The sequence below is a fragment of the Vidua macroura genome, chromosome 3 (genome assembly GCF_024509145.1).
Source record: "Vidua macroura isolate BioBank_ID:100142 chromosome 3, ASM2450914v1, whole genome shotgun sequence".
In the NCBI taxonomy this organism is placed as follows: domain Eukaryota; kingdom Metazoa; phylum Chordata; class Aves; order Passeriformes; family Viduidae; genus Vidua; species Vidua macroura.
The window spans coordinates 61,222,416-61,240,956 of NC_071573.1; the positions used below are offsets into that span (position 1 = coordinate 61,222,416).

The 18,541-nt window shown below is 37.0% G+C and overlaps 1 protein-coding gene across 1 annotated transcript in view; it reads right to left on the bottom strand.

Annotated features, from left to right (window-relative positions):
• The window catches only part of LAMA2 (laminin subunit alpha 2), a 336,361-nt gene that overhangs the window by 94,307 nt on the left and 223,513 nt on the right, over positions 1–18,541 (bottom strand). The window contains exons 23-30 of the mRNA XM_053973291.1: positions 16,726–16,959; positions 12,995–13,138; positions 10,458–10,637; positions 9,559–9,747; positions 9,234–9,466; positions 4,759–4,876; positions 1,542–1,676; positions 785–909 (exon numbers count right to left, since the gene is read on the bottom strand). Coding sequence (XP_053829266.1) covers positions 785–909; positions 1,542–1,676; positions 4,759–4,876; positions 9,234–9,466; positions 9,559–9,747; positions 10,458–10,637; positions 12,995–13,138; positions 16,726–16,959 — 1,358 coding nt within the window. The remainder of the gene's footprint in view (positions 1–784; positions 910–1,541; positions 1,677–4,758; positions 4,877–9,233; positions 9,467–9,558; positions 9,748–10,457; positions 10,638–12,994; positions 13,139–16,725; positions 16,960–18,541) is intronic.

Below are 18,541 nucleotides of genomic sequence, written 5' to 3' on the forward strand. Positions count from 1 at the left end.
ACCAATACAAAATGATAAAAGGAAGTAAAAAGAAACCCCCTAAACTCTCAGCTATACTTACCGAAATCCTCACTAAAACATCCTAAAGGCCAGACAAAGCACAGAAAAATGGTTTCAGAGAACACTTCCAGCTTTTCAAAAGCACAATCATGAAACGCAAAGCTGTTCATTGCACTACTACAGTATGATGCCAAATATCATTAAGAGCTTCTCAGCAAAACAACAAACAAATCTCAAGTGCTAAAATATCATCTGTTGGGAACACATGCAGAAGCATCGTGGAAAGGCTCATTAGCATAAAGCAACCGGTAAAATTTATGCTGCAATAACTATAATGCTTTTAAATTATTATATTTTTCACAAATTGACTAAAACTCATATAACATTAAATAAGAAATCAATAAATTCTATAGTGGAGCAAGAAAGGCACTGTAACACATTTATACCAACATAATATATAAGACTTTTTGCAGCTCCCTTGTGGGTACGTTGTACTTGGGTTCTGCTCTGCCTCCATTTATGAAACTATCTTTATAACACACACTCATTATCTTGAGTACTGTATTTTCTAGCACTTATTAATTTATTCATCACAAATTAACAAGGGAGCAATTTCTGACTTTTAAAGGAAGATCAATTTGCAAAAGTAGATAAGCAGTTTTTATTATAGCTTCCATGAGGCAATTCTCCTGTAGCCAGCCATCTGAAAAAGGACACAGGGAGCCCAGAAGGAAGCTCTGGCTCGCTGGAAAGGCAATTCTGCGGCATGAGTTTGCTGACTTACTTGTTACCAGGAATGGATAGGGGACAAGCACAAGGCCGACAGTCATCCGGAGAGCCTTGGACAGTGCCATAAAATCCCGGAGCACACCTCTCACAGTGGTGACCAGCGGTATTGTGCTGACAATCCTGCCGAGGAAGGAGACAGAATGAAAGCTGCATTTGATAATTACAAGAAAGCAAAAAACATTCTGCTCCTAGCCTTAGGGATTTAAACCTACTTCAATACATAACTTCCCTGATATGATTCTCAGTGGGAATGCTTGCTTTAAGCTTCTATCAAATGTCTGCTGAGTAATATACAGGCTTAAAAGGAGAAAGAATACATCTCTGTAGCTACCCAGATGTATCCTACAGAATTTCTTATCCCATTTATCCTTTCTTCCCTCCTTTATTCCAGCCATTGGAGAAGGAGCAATAATTAAAATTCAGTCTTACTGTACCAGGTCATGTGTATTACTGCCTTTAAGAGCAGAATTATGTTTATTATATGACACATGGCACATTGTTTCTTTGTTTTGCAGGTGTCTAGCTTTTCTTTTTACACAAATAGTACTTCAGGGGTGAAAAAGCACTGCATAATCTGAACTCTAGAGAATCAGAACAGAAAAAAAAGTTTGCTTTCATGACTCTCCCTGAACTTTGACACTTAAGCTATTTAGGCAAAATTCTATTAAAATATTGTCTTCTATTTTTTTAGATTAGTAGCACAACTTAGGAATTTTACATTAACTTCCGGAAAAGGTTTAGAAGTGTAATACCTGACAAATTGATGTTTCGGAGTCACACATAGTGCTGTGTCCATGGCACTCACATACAGCACAGGTGCCTAAGGACTGAGCAGGTGTCCTTCCCACAGGTGGAGATGGAAGCCTATAAAATCCTGGAGAGCATGACTGCAATAAAAAAAAAGATGCAGAAGAAAACAGATCATTACAGAGTGGACTGTGTGTGGGGAGCATTGCAAGCTCATCTTTCCAATCACCAGTTTTTACAAGTTGTGAAAAGAATCTGACAGGCTTCCAGCTGTGTTACAAACAATATACAGTACTTTACAGATAACAAGAGCCAGCCCTAATTGGAAACATGGCTGAAAAATCCCTGGAGCACTCTACTAGCATCAGGCTTTTATACTACAGCTTGAGAGATCTTTCATTCAGATGCAGAACACCTTTCTGTTCTCACTGTGCATCAAGCGTCATTCCTTTCATTACTTAAGACAAGAGTTTGTTTTCAAAATAATTTTTTTGCATGGACTGTGGAGAGCAAGCATGATGATTCTGTTTCTTTCGTCCCTGCTATGCTTTGCAGGTTTGACAAGCTAGTATCTGCCTACACACTACCTGATGGATAACAAGCAAAAGCCGAATAATAAACAAGAAAATAGCAGCATGGCTGCATTATTTATAGCTATATAATTTAAACACCATAAAAGTACAGAATTCAAAATGTTAAAGGTTTTCCATGTCTTGAATCTATCAGCCCCAAACCAAGTTCATCCATCACTAAGTTTCCTCTACTGCAGCTTGGCAATAAAATTCCAGGAATAACCCAAAAATTGCTAGCAAAGCTGACACATGCAAAATCAAACACTTGATCTTTATTTCAGGCTTATTACACAGTTCTGTGGATGCCCTAACAGCTCTCAGAAAGCACACGGCTATGGCAGCATAAAAACACAAACAGGAACATTTTGACAGTTGAAACCATTAGAGGCAAGTGCCTTCTTGTCCCATGTATAAATCCCACCACCTAGTGGTGCCAGGAGCCTGTGAAAGCTGGCTGATGAGGTCATTTCCTATTGGAGACCACAATTTCTGCTTTTTGGAAAGCAGTGGTACACTTTTCACACAGCAATATAATAGATGCAAAATAAAACAGAAGAATCTGGAGTAAGCAATTTTTGTGACCAAAAGCAGGATTCTTTAATGAAGCACTAGCTGACATGCTAGATTTATTCATATATCACCACTCTGACAGTTTTATAATCATTGCTAAAACCTCCAGGAGTCGAAGTTATGGAAAAAGTATAAACACAATTATTTTCTTTAGAATCACAAAGAAATTAATCTTAACTCATTTCTGCTTTTCCCCTTCTATTTTGACTTAGACCACATTAAGTTCTCTGAAGCATAGAAACAGTCTATCTTCCCTTTCATGGTTTGTGAAGAATTCTAACCTAGATAAATAATCTCAAATGAAAGTAGTTCTGTTTCTTTACTAAAATATCCTTTTTCCCCCTCCCTCTCTATCCCCACAAGTATACTTGTCCAAACAAGGTACAAAACACAGCTTTGCAAGTTCTGAATGACTTCAGAATCAGATTATATATACATGGTACATCCTCAAAATTAACTAAACTGGGGTTTTTCTCTGGCATGCCATTGACAGTCTTACCACCTATTTTGATCGAAGCATTTCTGAGATTAAATAAAACACAGACAAAAGATAAAACAGACGACATTTTTAATTGGCAGTTGGGAAGCTTTTCAGAAGTAGCCATTAGGAGAATTCTTACCACTGCTTCTGCAGCCTACAACTAGATGTGGAAAAAAAAAGGGGAAAAAAGGGGGGGATATAAATGTCACTTCTAGTAAAAACTGCTGTGCATATAGTCTTTACAATGTTATTATATGGATACAGCATGGCACAGACACATACACCATGTTAACACCTGCTTAAAAAATGCCAGGGTATCATAAATTTTTTTTCCTGCTAAACTTCACAGAACACACTATAACCTTCACTGAGCCGACTAAAAATAAACTAAGTTATGAGCATGTGAAGATCACACAATTAAGAATGAAGTATGAAGGTTGCAATTGAGATATTTATTGAGCCCCTGGTGGGTGTGAATTAAAAAAAGTTCTAATTACGTTATCATATATTTTTCTTCAAAAATCCAATTTGCTACAGTAATTTTAAAAAATCTGTACTTCTAAGCAAATAGAGTCCATTAATTTCTCATGTATTTACACAAGTTCAGGTGTATTCTCTTATTGAAATAGTGTGCAAAGAAAATTACTTCATTCACCTTCTTGCACACCTTTCCCATGAACTTACTGTTTTTGTTGACTTATTTGCTGCATAGCACAATCATGTATAACATCCAAAGGGATCAGAGTTCTCACAGATAACAAGGTATCTTTCCTTTCATTAACTTCAATTTTTCTCCCATTGCTAGTTTGGGGGAAACCCTTACAAGATCCCACTTAGGATGTTTCAGGCATTTGCAAAATACTCAAGATGTTGTTCCCTGCTACCTCCACCTAACAATTGCAAACAGTGAATTCAGAATTGCTTGTGCTGAATAAAAATGAAAACACGGTATTCTGCACACAGAAAGATTGGCAGTCTCATCATCAAGAGCACAGACAGTCAAAAATATTAACTTACATTCTCCAGCCAGTGGATTATATTTTAAACAATTTCTCTGGTACCTATAATGAAATCAATTTTACAAAAGCATAAACAAGCCAGCTGATTCACTAGAACACTTGAGTACTTTTGAAATATGCAATCTTCAGCATGAAATTGTAAGTAAAAAATAAATATAGTGCATGTCTAAGGAGCACCCAGGTCACTTAGTTGACCAACACTTTTCTCCTGGTGTTCAGAAAGTTAGTATTTTACAATTACAAGAGTACTATACCCTCATCTGTTCAAAAAGGCTTGATCTATTAGCATCAGTCACACAATTCAGCCTCAGCAATGCTGTCCCAGTAAAGCTCACTTTCCTGTATTCTAAGTATTTGAGACATTGCCATGGTTTCAGTGGCATATTTGCCTACAGCAATTAAAAAAAAAAAGGGCTGAAATTCCCTGTGAGAGAAATACCTGCGAGAGAAAATAAGCAATTAAATTAAGGGAGTTGCTGCCAGTTAAATGAATTCACGCTCAATTACTATTCACACCTTGCCAATGAATGGACCAGAGAAGGTACAAAGACTTTTCCTGGGAGTTAGGTTAGTACTGTACCTCACAGGACAGACCAGAGTAACCCAATGGGCAGTCACATTTCTCTATCAAGTAAGCCTGAGGAGCCATCCCAGACACACGGCCGCCTTCAGCAACTTCCAAGGAGATCTCAGAAATCCTGGAAAAAAAGAGCAAACACCTCCAATGAGATTAGTCAAGCACTCACTCAAACCCAGTTACTTTACAGTCAGTTGGCACAAGAGGAAACAGTTTCATTTGGCTGTTTGTAGGATTCTTGATCTACAGCAGACAAACAACACTGTTTTTTTGCATATCCCAAGAAACTACAAAGTTAACACCACCTTTGGTCTCATCTTCTAGTTCTAGGCAACAGTATAACTAACTAAATCTCCAGCTTGATTCTATATCTTCAATTTCTTTTCAGTCAAACTAGCAAAAGTTAACATACAAAAATTCATATCTGGCTCTTCATTTGGAGGGACTCATTAAGAAACTGATGACTCTCAGGGGTATGGCAGTAAAACTGTCCTCTTAATGAGCTTTTAATGAGGCAACTATTTAAAAAACAAAATAAAATCTATCCTAATAATATCCTTGCCTCCCAACCACTCCTTGTCTTTCTAGCATGAATGCTGACCTGCTAAATAGGGTTGAGTACATCATGGACAAAGACAACAAATATAAAATCTAATGAAATACACTTAATCCTAGTGTATCAGAATGCTGTACTTTAAGCTTACTTCTTTATTTTGGGGATTTGTTAGTTTCCTTAAATGAATACTATGATCTGGAACACCTATTGCCTCAGAGGAACAAAATGCGCAGAACAGTGTAAATTTTAAAGCTTCAAATATAATGCTAACCTAAGCTAAAATGTCAAAGATTGTCTGACTAACTGGCCGAATAAATGTCAATAATGCGGAGAGAGTCTATTCAGCATTGCCTGAGCACAATGCTAATGGAGAGGAGCTCACAGAGCTGCTCACCTCTTCTCATGCTCAGTCTGTTCAACTTTTCCCAGACCTTGATTCCTGAGGGACTGAGTGGTGCTGTTCTGCTCATTGGCACATAGGTACCAATGTCAGGGTGAATGGAGGAAAAGCAAATGCCCACCACTGAACGAGATGAGAGTTTTGTGACTGAGCTTACATGACCAGATAACCTTGTGTCAATATAAAAATCCCCAAAGCAATCTAGTGACTTAAACCCTATGCTCTCTTCTTACTACCTGAAGAAAGGGGTTCAGTCAAACAGGGAAACTGAACAAAAAAAACCCAAAAAAACCAAGCAAACAAAGCCAGGTCAAAACAGAAGACTGAAAATCAAGAGGGCAAAACCATTCATCTAATCTGTCAACGTATTCATCTGATATGTCAACATAAAGTTACATTAAAATCTCTGTACATTTAATGAGAAAATAAAATGAAATCTGCCTCTTCATCACTCTCAAAAGTGAGGGCACAGTTGAAAAACTGTTTACTGTCATAAAGCTGTATTTAGATAACAATACACTCTAGGACCACAAAGCTACCTATTGTTTGTATGAAAACATTACTTAAGGAAGGTCAGGCTTGGCTGACTTTTGGAAACTGTCTATTACGCAGCAGCCAAACAACTGCTACCTGATTGCTGTTGGGAATATTGAAATAATTTGCAGTGAAATTGAAAGCATACTTCAATTCAAGAAATTTATTATCACAGCCCTGTTGCAAAACAAAATCTAATAAAAGCAATGTTTCCATTTAGAGTGTTGAATGTGAAAATGAGGGCAACAAAATGAACAATACAAGAGAAAAATATTTGGGTTGGGATTCTGATAGAAGCCTCTAAATCACTAATAATGCTACAGCTTGGAAGCAGAAACAACATTAGCATTGCTATTAAACTGTTTAGTTAATAGAGTGCTAACACTAGAATGAAGTTATTTTTATGTTCCCAATTGCTACTGCTACTTTGACTTTATTTTAAAGTGTTTTTCCTGTAGTTTATCACTTACCTGCAGCTATTAAATTTTGCAATTGAAATTAAAGCACTATTAAAACCTAAAAAAAAAGTAAAAATACTTCATATATATCTTTTACTCCTCCCATCTACAGATTCTTTAGCTTTATATATATTTTTCTATTAGGCACAGTCAAGTGGAAAGAGAAGCTTTACTAGTTCAGAAAAGGGCCCTTATTTGGAAAGCATAACACACTCTATTTAAACAAATGTTTTATTGTCACTTAATTCAAACATATGTTTAAATTTGAGTATAAATATTGTTCTAGGGATGGGTCTCAACTTATTTTTAATAAAAGTCTTCAAGTCTTATGCAAGGTAATATTCCACTAACCTTTAGAAACATTTTTGGGGATTTATATTTTAGTCTCACACAAAATTTCCATTGAAATCATTCAAGGTGCTAACTTGAAAAAAATAATAATATATTTCTGCTATATTCTACCTAAAGTCTCAGATATCATGTGATAAATGTGATAAACTAGACAGATCATAAAAATCCATTGTGACATAACTCCTCCAAAATCAAATATAGAATTATATGCAAGGTTATGACTTCAGATGGAGAGTTACCAGAAAGACCAGATGAACTGTTTGCTAAGCTCTGCTGTCATAAAATGTCACATTCTGAAATGCCATGCTGTAAAAATATATTCTGTTTTTTTAAGTGATACCTTGCAAACCTGCCTTGGAATTGAAAAGTCCTCCCCTGTTCTGACTGCCTCATTACTGGGCAGTCTTGATAAAATGCTGGAGCAGTGCAGGCCTAGTGCAGTCACAGGAGTCACATGCACCATAGACTAAAATCAGCTTTGCTGTCAAAATTCCTTTTGATGCTCCAGCTGAGATAGTACTCAGTTTTTGTTTCCACAGCTGAACTAAGATCTGTACTGCTTATAGGGAAGGGAGAAACATACATGAAATATGAATATACTTCTCAAATTTTCCACATTGCATTGGGGTTACCTTCATAACTCTTTTCCTGGGAATCCCCTTGCTTGTAATACAATATCCTAAATGGACTATGCCAAAAATAAATTAAACCAATGTTAAACACTTCTGGCATCTGTTACTAATATTTAGCATCTAGCCAGTGCAAGCTACATGAATACTTTTCTGCAAATTATATACTTTAAAGAGAAACAATAGCAGCAAAAATGACTATGTTTTCTGTCATGCAGTACTGTGAAGTTGCACAGTATCTGCCCCTACTATTCACCTTCAAACTCCAAATGCCTTCAAACTCTTAAAGACTTATTTGTACCTTAGAAATCTAGAAATAATTTTAGCTTATCATTTCTATCAGAAAGACAGAATCATAAGAAGGACTTCTGGAAACCTTTGGAGTTTATCTCTGATTATTCCTATCCCCTTACCCATAAATTTTGATTGCAAAGGATATTGTGTATTAATTATTAAAAACTTTGTGCAATAGTCTGTGTAAGCTATTCTAGAACTTCTCTAGTCCCAGCAGTTTATCTTTCATGTCTAATGTGAATCTTTCCTGCTGAAGTTTAAGTTCATGTTTGTTTTTGACTTACCCACCAAGGCAACAGAGAAGTCATTCTTTCCATTTTCTCTGTGACAACATTTTAAGCATCTTAAAGTAATTTCTAGTTTCTAAACATATCTAGTTCTTTATATCTTCTTTCATATGTTATATTTTCTAACCTGTGATGATGCTCGCTGATATCCTCCGAGCACTTTAATAACTATTTTCTTGAATTCCATTAACCTGAATTTCACGCTTAGGCTTTACTCGTGTTGGTTGAAAATAAAAGAGGTTGTTTTTTTCACTTTGCAGGCCATATTTATTTATACATAGAGATAGATAGAGAATTAGCATTTCTCAACAAGAATACTGTTACTGAATTATGTTCACCTGGTGATATGCTGTAAACAACAGACTCCTCTTTGAAGAATAGATAACTAAGCAGTTGTTCCTTGTTTGTTCAATTGACTGCTACTTTCAGTATAAATCTTACAACTGACCTTTAGATTGCAGAGATTTTTGTACTGTTCCTGTCATGTTGCTGCCTGATGTCCACTTCAAACTTAGTGCTATCTTAATTTCCTTGCATAACTGATTCATTAATAGATGGAACAGAAGATGTTGAATGTGACCCTAATGTATTTAATTTCCCCCTTGCAGGAGAAAATTTCTTTATGCGCTAACATCTATATTTAATTACAGCATCATGCTTTCATAAAGTAGACCTTTATTCAAAAAGTACACTAGGTTTGTTTCAGAATGTGTGTGCCTACATGTGTTTTCTGTTCTAGGATCCTGAAAATAGAGATTCTACTTGCCTAGTGTGATTTAAATCTTCTAGTGCATAAAACTTCCCTATTCTGTGTCTTCCGCTCTGCCAAATGCAAATTCTGTCTGCTCTTTCTTCTCAGCAATGGCTTATAGCTGGTGTCATAAATACAAATTCTGTTGGGAGTAGCTGAGAGGTCTATGAGATTATCTGACTACTGCACTATTTCAGATCACTGCATGAAAGAGTTACCTGCTCTGCCTCATGATATTGCCATGAGTCGCCTTGATAAGAATGTAATGAACATCATACAACACGTCCATGAAGTCTTCCCGGGATACAGTTCTACTTGGTCTTGAGTCATCTCCATAATGTTTCCAGATGAAATCTGCCTGAGACATTGTCCTGTTGAGACCTGGGTTACCATGATAATATTCCCAGGGTCCAGGGTTTCTTTGGTCATCACCATAATATTCCCATTCATGCTGAAAGACAGAAACACAAAAGACAGTTTATTAACAATATTCAAAAACACATGCCTAAGTTTTGGGCCAATAAAAACAGATGGAAATGTTACCTCTGTCATCTCTATCTCATGCCTTGTCAGCTGGCCAATCAGAGGGGCAGCCATATGCCGGACAATAATTCTTGTATTTGTGGGAGGTCCACCTCTTATGATGACTTGTGGGGAGTAAGTAGTAAAACCTGTCTCTTCTCGTGCTTCAAAGTAGATGGCATATTTCAGTTTCCCTCCATAAGCGGTCAGCTAGCAAAGCACAAAAAGAAATCTCATTTTCAGTTAGCTAAAAATAAATTCCTGGGAAGGAGCTAGATGTGCTCGGCACCTATGCACAGCCTAATGAATGCATGCATGGTAGAAAATAGCAATATGTACTTGTGGAACTATCTGGGGACAAGGGTTGTGTTCAAAAACACTCATCCACATTTTGTTATTATATTACACTAAAACCAGTACATTATCTATTTCCTTGTATGTGCCTTGGTGCTCCATCAAACCAAGGAATATCAAAAGTGCAAAATAAATTGTCACAGAGGTGCATAACAACATCCAAAAGAACGGTTCTTTCAATCATTTCTCCCACGTAATCTACAAATATCACATATTTTTTGCTTAAAAATGAGAGAAACAAAAAATTGCAAGAGTGTTATATTAAATTTGTGTAGCTTAATTTTTCAAATAACATTTTTATGAGAAAATTTATGCTGTGGAAAAATAGAACATAGATATTTACAGATATTAACATGTAAAATATTGTTCGTGTTACTTTATGAATTTCCATGATAACAGAGCAAATAGTTTTTAATAATGGAATAGCATTTACTTTCTTTTGAAGTACCTTCCACTGTGTGGAGACATGCTTATTGGGAAGGAAAAAAGGTACTGTAAAATAATAAAATAAGATTAAAAGAAAAAAAGCAAAGCCACATCAGTATTCGTTGGAGTTTTACATTTACCTTTCGTCCCTCAAACTGCTCTGGAAGTCTCCAGTAAACAGGTTCTGATCGAAGCTCCTGCATCACCTGTTCTATATTTGCTACTATTTCAGGAGGCTGGAATGCAATCCCTGAAAGAGTGCTACGCTGAAGCTTTTCATCCACCAGTGGCAGAATCATTTGCTCTGGCTTCAAGGTCACCTATGCATATTTGAAAAAATTGAGAAGAAAATTAACTCTGTTTTTTCTCCACAAAGTGTTAGTCTTTAAATTCTAGCTCTTTAAAAAATTACTTCTAGGTAATTTCATTTCACATCATGAGCAATTTGTCACAAAGCAGTCTTGCTACTCCTTCAGGTATGAACAGTGCTAATAATGACTTTCCCCTTGAGCCTTTTGCACCTTGTCCTCAATGTTAACAAAGAATGTAGCAGCACTGGTTAAAATACTTTAATCAGCAAGTGATTCCATGAATTTTATCGCAGTGATTTTCATAGTGCTATTTTAGTCTCAGGCCTCTTTTGTTCAGATTGTGAGAAATGTTACCTTACAAAGAAGCACTTTCTCACCACTTATAGATCATTGGAGCTGTAAAACACAGTGTCTGATGCCTTGATACCTCTATGCAATATTCAAGCTAAATGTTCTCCAGGCAATTTGCAGAGAGTGAGGCTTCAGTGAAGGTTTCTGTAACTCTAAATTCAGCTTTATTAAAAAAATACAAGGATGCCACTTATATGCTTGTAATTTTCTTAGACTGGTTGACAAAGTCTAATTAGCATTATATTGAAATCATTATTTTGATCAAAAACTGTAGTAAAAGTCTTAGTAATTCTGTGCCAATGGAAGTATCTCAAGGAATGTGTGAACAGATGCAAAGAGCTGGTATCAATACTGCTTTCTCCCAAAGAGTGAAAATGAAAACAAATGCAGGTAAAAGTCATACCATCAACAACCTGGTGATGAGATAGGAGTCAGGTAATAAGGAATCAACCAAACCCTGGACTGTACTTTCAGTATCCTGGTATTTCCATTTACAGCAGCATCTATGGACTGTTCAGACATGGAAGCACTCCTAACATTGCCAGCCCTGAGAGAGATTTACTGATTTTGTATCATAACTGTATTTTACTGTTTAATACTTTAGATACCAAGAAAATGGTCAACACATTTGAATTTCAGATCATTCATCAGCCATGCCTTATTGTCATATAAATCTGGATTTGCTTGTTTAAACAAGTCTAATGTCATTTGAAGCACCTGAGAGTATCCAAAATAGCCACTAGCAGCCAGCAGAACACAGTCTCACTTATTTTACAGTTCTGTATCAATTCTGAAATGGATGAGAGTACCAAATACTAGATGCAACATGGACATACACTTCTTTAGATATGAGCATAAATACAAAAGGAAATTAATCAAGAGAAACAAAATAATCAGAAGGTTTAAATTTTTTCTGCTTTGTGCTGCCATAAGGGTCAAAGCACAATTATCCAGAACTGTTGCTGTTATGGAACTTGATTAAATTTTATAAATTGTCAGTTTTCTACAGCCTTTCATCTCCAGTCTAGCAGTATATGATGGGCAAAACTGAAATAATGAGAAAAACTGGGTCAGATCATAACAAATCACTTCATCCACTGGGAAGGGAAAGAGGTGCTATGGGATTGAACAGTGAACAGGAGAATAAGTGCTATCCATATTATATTAAGCAAGAGAGATTAACTTGATTTCAGCCTAAAGTATCCTTATCAAACTGATGCTTGTACATGACTAATCTGGGGCTTTGGCTGATTTGCATTAGGCAGACATTCCTTCTATGGTTGACATTCTTTCAAGCAGAGCTATGACTAACCATACATGGGGACAGAATGAATAATTTTCCATTAGAAATCTCTCCTCCAGAATCCAACTGAGGGGCTGGCATGGCAGCAGTCTCAATGTGAATTTTGTGCTTGTTGTACAGATAAATGGAGACATCCAGTCTGCCTTATTTATCAGTCCAGCATAGGTCTCAAGGCCCTCTTCCACAAACAGGTGTAGAGCTCTTTGTTTGCTCTGATGGATTATACCTTTTCATGCTTGAATTTAAATATAGCTTCAATAAGCTCTTTTTTAAAAATGAAAGAACACCCCACCAATAAGGAAAATAAACAGTTTAACTGAACGATGGGAAATTTATACTGGACAACAAGTATCTGTGACCTTTGAATACACCTGGGTAAACTGTGTATCACATACAAGGGATTATGTTGCAATGCATTAGACTGCATAATTTCCCCACATGACCAGCTTGCCCTTTCTTGGGGTTTAATAGCTTTACTTTGGCTGGATGTCAGCTATCCTATTACTCATTTTCTTATCTACTTATTTCCTTTTCATGTCTTGACCCTGATTGTCTAATGGAACATACCGCTCTCACCACTCCTCAAAGCATAAAGAGGAAAGCGATTGCTTAAATGTTTGGCCATTTTCTAGCTACCTCTCAGTGCCTGACTAAAAGATGCCAGCAGGAAACAACATTATCGCATTACATGGCTCAGCAGTTTCCTACTCACCCACACGCGGATCAGCCCCCTTGCCTCGCTGCACTGTGTAGTCAGGCCAAAGCAATAGCAACTGCTGCAGCCAAGTGGGTTTCTGGCAGAGAGACCAAATGTACCAGACTTGCACCTGTCACAGTGGACACCTTCCACATTAACCTGGAAGAGAGAGAGAGTGTTTTTAAAAGGAAAAAAAAAAAATCAAGTTTTATTTCAAAGTAGCAATAGAAATAGAAAATCCTACTGTAATGATAATAACAGGGTGCAGCAAGAAATAATAATAAGCTTTAGGAAATACTCAAGAAACTCTCCAGCTTCTTATCACGTGTGTATGCAAACATATGTAATTAATGTAATTAAGGCATTTGCATTTGTATCCACTGAGTAGCTCTGAGCAATAGATGCTGGCTTCACACTGAAAGTTGTAAGCACAGAAAAATTAAATGGCACTTTGGGCATGACATGCTCAATAATTGATTGATAAGATAAGAAAAATAAGTTGTTCTGAAATTGCCCATGTTAATCAAGCCTTCTGTTTAATAGGAATTAGCATTGACATGTTCAGATAGTTAAGGTACAGCACTAAATGTTCTTGCTGAGAAACGTATTTTAATGGAAATTCTGAAGAGAAAAGCTTTCCCCTCTTCATGATTGTTTTCCACATCATTGAACAGTATTAACAAGGCTGAAATGTTTCACTGTTGTAATGTCAATGCTTTTATTTTCATTTTTCAATTAGTCCAAATAGAAAGCTATTCCAGATAGGGCAGATACACAATAATTTATGCAGAGCCTTTTAAAACCATTTTCATACTGAGACCAAGGTATTAAAAAGAAAAGAAGTCAACAATATGAAAACACTGGTTGGCTTTTCCTCTCCACAGACCTTTTTTGTTCTCTTGAGATTACTGTGAAGAAGCCAATCTAAAAAAATTAAACTTTCCAAAGCTTATAGAAGAAACCGACATTATCCCTCAGAATTTACCAGTTTTAACCCTCATTTCCACATGTTCTATCAACAAATGTGCGTACACTGTATTTAGCTTAGATTTTGCTGCTTTTTGTCAGGGCTGACACTGAGGCTCCTGAGCCTTTGAGAGCTCATTTCTGCAGCTGGTTTAATGGGAACAATTATAATTTTATAAAAATCTAGTTTCTCCAATGTATAACTATTTCAAAAAAAGTTACACAAAAGATTAACCAACCCTAGATTTAAATTTAACCTTAGATTAAAATTCTGGGGGGAAAATGCCTACTTAATTCAGCATTATCTGTCCATTTTCTCTCATAAACAATTTTATACTTGCTTTGAATTTTGTTTCATATCAATTGCACTTCCTTATCATTAATCATCAGCTAAATATACACTGTTCATTTGCACTCAGAGAAACATAGAAGCAACTATGTTATTAGCCTTAAAAGAATCAACAAAGAAACACTTCTATTTTAAAATCCCATGAACCCCCACTCTTCCTACTTAGTGCTTACAAGAGCTACAAGAAAAATGATGACCCAGAGAAGTTGTGGAGTCTCCTTTTCTGGAGACAGCAGCCTGGACACAACCCTGAGTCATGTGCTCGAGGGGACCCTGCTTGAGCAGGGGAGTTGGACTAGATGACCTCCAGTGATCCCTTCCAACCTGACCAATTCTGTGATTCTGTAACATGCTGGACCTAATCCAGAAATGGGGCACTGAGATGGTTAGAGGGGCTGCTGCTTATCATGTATCAAGAGAGGCTGAAAGAACTGAGATATTTCCATTTCTGCATTACAGAGGCTGGCACAGGGCAAATAGCACTGAGTTTTATTCAGACAGTCCATATGGTCAACTCACTTCCATTTTCTTATGGTGTCATCATCAAATGAGTCAGTACTTGTGAAATAGAACCTAATGCTTCCTGTTCAAATATACCAGAAAATGGGAGGGTGGTCAAGCAGTTTGCACAAGGAGGTTGCCAAATCTCTCCCCATGCTTGGAGGTACTGCCTCAGCAGTGTCTTTCAGACAAGGTGCTGGACTAGATGACCTCCATAGGTCACTTCCAACCTAATTTGTTCTACAGTTCTGTGTCTTGAAACTCAGAATTAAGTGACTGTTGCCCATTTAACAAAATAATTACCTGGCAATTCAATTATTTAAATTCATCCTTCCATTTTACTATCTCTTTGTGTCAATACAGACCTAAAGAAGAAGAATTAATCTAAATCACAGAAAGAATCTCTAGGGGTCACTTTTAAAAACCTCCTCCCTAGAAGTACAACTATCATCAATGCTAGGTCATTTACCCATGCCACTTTCTAGCCAGTTCTTGAAAATCTCCTAGAATGGACATTTCACATGTTTCTGGGTAATGTGTACCACTGCTGCATAACTCTGATTTTTTCTTTTCTAATGTCCAATCCAAAATTCCCAAGCTCCCTTAGGCAGCTGCTGTCCCTTGTTACATCTTCTGCCATTGTCAGAAAGGACTTTATTCCATCAATTACTCTTTGAAGTGGCTAATAGGCCATAAATGCATTTCCTCTTATTAGTCTATTTTTTCAGCCTAAGAGAGAAAGTCCAGCTCTCTCAGTACATCCCCACAGATCATCTGCTTTGAGACTCTTCTCCAGACCCTCTTCAATTTCTCAACAACACTTTCAAATCAAGCTCTAAAACTGGACACCATTTCCAAGTGCACCAGCTTACCAGCACCAGCTACAGTAAGAGTAGAGCACTGAGTAGATAAAGCTTTTTCCCTGCTCGCCATGCTCTTTGTGATGTCCTACCTTGCAGCTGCATTGGCCACTGGGCTCACTGCATCCAGATCAGTGGGCAGTTTGCCTTATTTACCATGAGATTATACAGTGGGTTTAAACTGTGATTACCAGCAGAATTGCCACTCAGGCTTCTTCCTCCCAGACTGTACTGATTCTTGAGGTCATTCCACTCCAATTAATGACCTTTCTATTTTCCCAGTCATCAGGCTTTTCAAGAACCCTCTAGACAGTAATTCTACTGTTCAGCACATCAACCTCGACCTCCTCCAAGTCAGCAGTATTTTCAAATGTGCTGATCATGAATTCTGTCATCTGTGTCGCTGAGGAAGGTATTGGCTCTGGGATAATCTGCTTGCTGGCTACCAACTGCATATCAAACCACCAATTACTGCCCTGTAAGCTCAGCAATCCAGCCAAGTCTCAAACAACCTAAGTGTGCTGTTCTACCAAGCACAATTCCAAATAAGAATGTTGTAGATGATGATGCCAAAACTCTTTGCTTTAATGATCCTTAATTGGATGAAGTCTACTCTAAACAGATACTATTACAGTGAATTCTACTCATGAAATGATGAATATTGACTCCATCTAAATCAATGTACTTTGAATTAGCACTGTGGCATACTGTGGTTACTGATGTGTTTGCTTTTATTGTGCCCAGAATCTGAACAAGAATTGTATTATGGGGATGAACTGGCAACAGTTCTGTAAGAATAGACAGAAATAAAAATTGGGGGAAAAAGAGGATGCTAAGGATCCTCCGAAGAGGATGCTATACTGGCAAGTGTCAGTATGTGAAAAAGCAACTGATAAACCCTGAAGTCTTTCTTAATGTTGGACTCCACACACATCAGTTCACAAATGCACTATGAAAACCAAGAAGATTGTTGTGCATATACTGTTTGAACAAGTAAGGGCAAGTGCCAATGAAATCTGAAATAAACTTCACAGCAGTTATAAGATCAGTTTACAGCCTTATTGTCCTACCTTGCAGCTGCATTGGCCAGAGTGATCAATGCAAGAGCACTTCCCCTCTGCATCACAGCTCTGCGGATCTGTCCCAGCCACAAAGCACTGACAAGCGACACAATGTGGATAATTCCAGTAGCCTAACCTGCACTCAGTGCATTTTTCCCCAGAGAATTCAGGGCGGCAGAAGCAACAGCCTGTATTTAAGTCACACTGAGAACTTAGTGCTCCAATGAGGCTGCACTCACAGGGCTGAAAAGGAGAGAAACAAGCAATTGTAATTGTGCTTCTCAAAAAAAAACCAAAAAACAACAAAACCAAAACCCAACCGAAAACCAATTCAACTCTTTTAAGTATTTATAAATAAAATACAGCAATGAATTTCCACTGTCTAAAAATAACATATTTAAATTATAAAGCCAGTAATGTATTTTTATTAAACATGGGTCAAGCATTTACACTAAATACATTTACAGCACTGGTGGGATTTTTTTCAATAGATATTACTTACCATATATAAGTTAGGCATTGAAAACAAATAAACCCAAAAGGGGCAAGGATATTGGAATACTTTGTGGACAAAATTAACTCAGAAACTACAAGCACTCTCTAAGAAGTATTTTGTATGCAAATTCTCTGCAGGCATGTTCAGAACACTTTCCTAAAATTGGAATTGCTCAGGAGCAATGGGTTCAGTGGTTCCAGAGGAATCTAGTTCAGTGCCTATTACTCATCCATCAGACAGGTAACTATCCTCTTTGTACAAACAAGACACAGTAAGGACTAGAGATTTAGTCATGTGATATATTTGGAAGTAAACTTGCTCGTAGAATAAGACTTGCACTGGCAAGTGAGGATTGAAATAGGTGATTTTCCATACAAAAGTAGCAGGGAAAACTGCAGATTTCCAAAGAACAGAAGAATCCCTCAGTGCTATTACTGTGGTAGCACTGCACAGTTAATACAAGACATTGGCTGTAATCAGAGACCAGAATATCATATGGAGAAGTTCAGTGTACAGCAAAAACTCAGTGCCAGAAGTACAGGTTACCACAGTAACTGACATAGACAGACTTGCTAAGATTACAGACACAAAGCTGAAAAGGAGAGGAAGAAAATGTGGATTCAGCTTCTAAGCAAAACTGTTTATTAAATGACTACTTAGAGCACCTTTCCTCTGATCTGAAAACTCCATTTATAAAGGTGAATATATACAGGAAATATACAGATGCAATCTTTACTGAATGCCAGAGAAACTATTAAGTGGTTAAATATTTAAGTGGTTAAATATTAGTCTGCAAGAAGACTACCTAACCTAAAAAATAAAACTTTCTGACAGAAAGAACTTTATTCTACAAGATACATTTGAACACAAAGCTGAGAAAACAAATTGTTCACCATTCTCTGAAATATCTTAAGTGTTCATTATCAAAACCTAAATTACAATCAGATGAAATGTATGGTTTATGCATTTTTCTACAATGCTCTCTATCCCAGACTTAAAACAGCCTTGGAAATCTTCTAGAAAGACTGCAAAACAGGAGATTCACATCTCACTTTGCACAAATTAGCAGCAACATACTGAAAGAGATGTGGGCTGATCATCATTAATTTAGATGGTGCCATGGAACTGTCATACTAATGTGCTCACATAAAAGACAATCAGAGAATATACTTCAGAGCTCAAACAGAGGTCTTCAATCTCATTAGGCTGGTTTCAGAAGCCAGGAATCTATATCACAGCAGCACTGCGGAGGTTTCACAGGAGTTTTGCATACATACCAAAAAGAAATCATTCTTGTCAATTGCTTTGCAGCCTGATCTACATGACTAA